This window comes from Notothenia coriiceps, unplaced genomic scaffold, assembly GCF_000735185.1.
Source record: "Notothenia coriiceps isolate Sejong01 unplaced genomic scaffold, NC01 NC01_scaffold00026613, whole genome shotgun sequence".
Lineage (NCBI taxonomy): Eukaryota > Metazoa > Chordata > Actinopteri > Perciformes > Nototheniidae > Notothenia > Notothenia coriiceps.
Genome location: NW_011359314.1, coordinates 538,529 through 541,807, shown reverse-complemented (window position 1 = coordinate 541,807; position 3,279 = coordinate 538,529). Strand labels below are relative to the sequence as shown.

The window sequence follows — 3,279 nt, the reverse complement described above, 5'->3', positions numbered from 1 at the left end:
AACCGCAGGACAGTAAGCTTCGCATGGGTTTCCCGTCCACAAATCAGCAATGAGATTTCTCATAGGATTTTAGTAAAATAGCTCAAAATCTAAGGGGGAAAATCTGTGGGAACACGTTAACCCTGTTAGATAAGATGCACGTTTTGTCTCAGCCGGATAAGTATCCACCCTACACTTTGCTGATATTTTCGAATCATAAATCTACTGGAATGTAACTTGATGATAGACTTTGAAGACACAAGAAGATAAGGGAGGACTTTTACAAAAAGTAATAGCAGACTTATCGTTTCACAAGGATAGCCAAATGGACTTCATCCTCAAGCTCAAGGTAAGAGCCGCAATTGTATGAAAATGGCGACTCGTTACTAAGAGAGAACAATCAACATTTAAACTGATAAAATTACATTATTTTGGGTATCCTGTTTGTTGAACTGTCGGTCTGGTTAAAATTAATCGAAGCACAGACAAAAAAAGCTTTTGAAATATTATATTTTGATTTAGGTCAAAATATTATATTTGTAAACCTGAAGAGCCAGTGCCATTGCCTCACCAGCCATGCACCTGACTGCAGAAGCTTATATATAGACATCTAAGTTTTCTGTGCCCCACCACTTTTGTACATATAGAAACGCCACTGGTCATAGCTATTGTTTTATTATGGTCACAGCACCCAAATAATTATTTATGTCTTTATTTGATACTGAATTTGACACAGTTATGCTTTTTAAAATAATAAGAAAATATTAACTGGTCACCAACAGAGCATTATGATAAAACAACGTCCATCCATCCTCCTCCGACCCTACCCCACTTGCCGTTGCCACAAATATTATGGATATTGTGCGTTGCAGATAAACCAGCAAAGAGCCCCAATTTTCTAATCTGCATATCATTCTGTCAAAGGGCCAATATGTCCAAGTCATTTCTGTATTTATAGGATCAACAAAACATGTTTTAAATGTACTAGTGACATGTATGCTTCTCTTCTCTCCAGACACTACATGATGGCAGCGACGCACCTTGGTTCAGGGGGGACGAGCGAGGGGGCCGTCTCCGTCCCACCGCTGCGGCCGATCCTCAGGAAGACATGGGTGCTGGGCCTGAGCGTCTTCTACGTCTTCTGTGTCTCAATCATGGTGTTCCCTGCAGTCTCCTCAGGGATCCAGTCTGCCAATAAAGACAGTGGCAGCCCCTGGACCACCACTTACTTTGTGCCCATCACCAGCTTCCTCCTGTACAACATATCAGACTTCTGTGGCCGGCAGTGCACGGCCTGGCTGCAGGTCCCAGGGCCGACCAGCAGGGTGCTGCCTGCCCTGGTGCTGTGCCGCTCCGTCATGGTGCCCCTCCTCATGTTCTGTAACTACCAGCCCAGGGACCACCTCAAGACTGTGCTTTTCGGCCACGACGTGTTCCCTGTGGTCTTTAACTGCCTGCTAGGCCTCACTAATGGCTACTTAGGCACTCTGCCAATGATTTACGGCCCTAAGGTGGTCCCTCGAGAGCTGGCCGAGGCCACAGGAGTCGTCATGTCCTTCTTCCTCACTCTGGGTCTGGCTGTAGGATCTGCTTTCTCTGTGCTGATTGTGCACTGCATCTGACCAGGCTGTTGTCCTCTACAGGTGTGTAGTTGAACTATACAGCAGACAGTGGCTGGACAGCAGAGACTGATGAAGACCAGTGTTCTGACATCAGGGGGAAAAAACGATAATCATTTCAACGCTAACTAAAAAGCATTTTTGCCTCTAACTCTACTGTATTGTTTACTCTAATGTGGCTCATGATGTTAGCCTTACTGTATCTGCAACATTAGCAATGTGTGCAGTTCATTAGTAAGACCTCATCACATCTATTTGGTACAAGGGGTGAACATTTGTGGTACATATAAAATTGTGATGCCATGGTTGTTAAATGTTATTAATTCTGACTAACAAAATGTGGATAGAAAATATCAGGGTTCTTACACTTTCTGCCACATTTTTTAAATCCATATTTTGAGTGTCTTATCTTATATCAGTGGGGCCATTTTCTTACTTGTAAACTAATCTGAACTGCGATGGCATTCCTAAGAAGTCAATCAGGGATCTAGCATCTTTTCAAAATATATTAAGTTTATGTTCAGTAGCTTACACTTATACACTTGTACACAAAAGCCATAACATGTTGCACTGGGCAAGTAGTACACCTTTTTATTAGGGATTCTAACAAGTCTATTTTTTTTTTCAATAGCTTCTGTCATGTGACCCAATCAATTCAGTATTGTATAATGACACCTCAATTCGAAAATGTGTGGTAGAAATAATTGTAATTTCTACCCAATCACTTTCATGACTGACTCCCAAACCATAAAAATAAGCTGGATTTAATTGCTTTTATTTTCAAATAATGTTAAAATTCTGCAATTTTTTCATGAGGGAATATGTGTGTAGATGTCCTCAGGGCTGGAATGTTGTAATCCATAAGAAATTTGGAGCATATTGAAGAATGTTTGAGCTCCAACAACTAAAGATGCTGACTCCTTGTGCGGTTTACAGTAAAACCGCAAGACTATTTTTGTCTCCACTCCTCGTTATGTAGACCTGTCAAACATAATACATGTGGGACAGAAGCAGCAGGGACTGCATTCTACGTGGCGGTTTTGCCACAGTTTAACAGTTAGCCTTTTTACATATCACAAATCTGCATTGTACTGAAGAGGGAGTTCTTTAAATGACAAAGAGGTGAGTGGGTGTTGAGGTAGCACAACATGTTGTCTGGCAAAACCAGTAGCAGTTAGGTTAAGCTAGATAAAAATAGAGAGCTTAATTACTTTTACAACAAAAGGAAATAAAACTAAAGAGTGGATTGGTGTCACTTTAATTGTTAAAATGTACAGATCAAGAGACGGTGGTCTCAGGGTTTGAGGCAGACAACAAATGAATTAGAGATGCTCTCTGCATTTAGAAACAGTGATTTACAAACAGCTGGAAGAGTGCAAACAATGAGCCGAGGGAGAGGTAGTACGCATTCAGATTAATGACCTCCATATCAGATCCTTAACACAAGAACACACATTCTGTCTACAAAATATAAATGTGTCTAAGGACCAGACATACTGCTAAAAGTATCGCTAGGCAACACACTGCGCGGTCTCTCCTGAGCGCACTCAGTTTCTCCAGGGGGAAAGAACCAATACAGATGGTGGGTGGGTCTTACACACATCACACCCAGCAGGAAACCAGGTAAGTACTGACAAGGAACCTTTGACTCGGGTCTCAGTGAAGTAGTAACAGGCTGACG

The 3,279-nt window shown here is 41.8% G+C and overlaps 2 protein-coding genes across 3 annotated transcripts in view; one reads left to right on the top strand and one right to left on the bottom strand.

Annotated features, from left to right (window-relative positions):
- The first annotated feature begins 559 nt into the window (after positions 1-559).
- slc29a3 (solute carrier family 29 member 3) lies at positions 560-2,366 on the top strand. Its single transcript, XM_010784908.1, has one exon. It carries the CDS (start codon positions 972-974, stop codon positions 1,599-1,601), a length of 630 nt encoding a protein of 209 aa, XP_010783210.1. The 5' UTR covers positions 560-971; the 3' UTR covers positions 1,602-2,366.
- A 474-nt stretch (positions 2,367-2,840) lies between these two features.
- The window catches only part of psap (prosaposin), a 12,935-nt gene continuing 12,496 nt past the window's right edge, over positions 2,841-3,279 (bottom strand). For both annotated transcript variants that reach the window (XM_010784905.1, XM_010784906.1), the window contains one exon: positions 2,841-3,278. The gene's annotated coding sequence lies outside the window, so the exon portion shown is untranslated. The remainder of the gene's footprint in view (position 3,279) is intronic.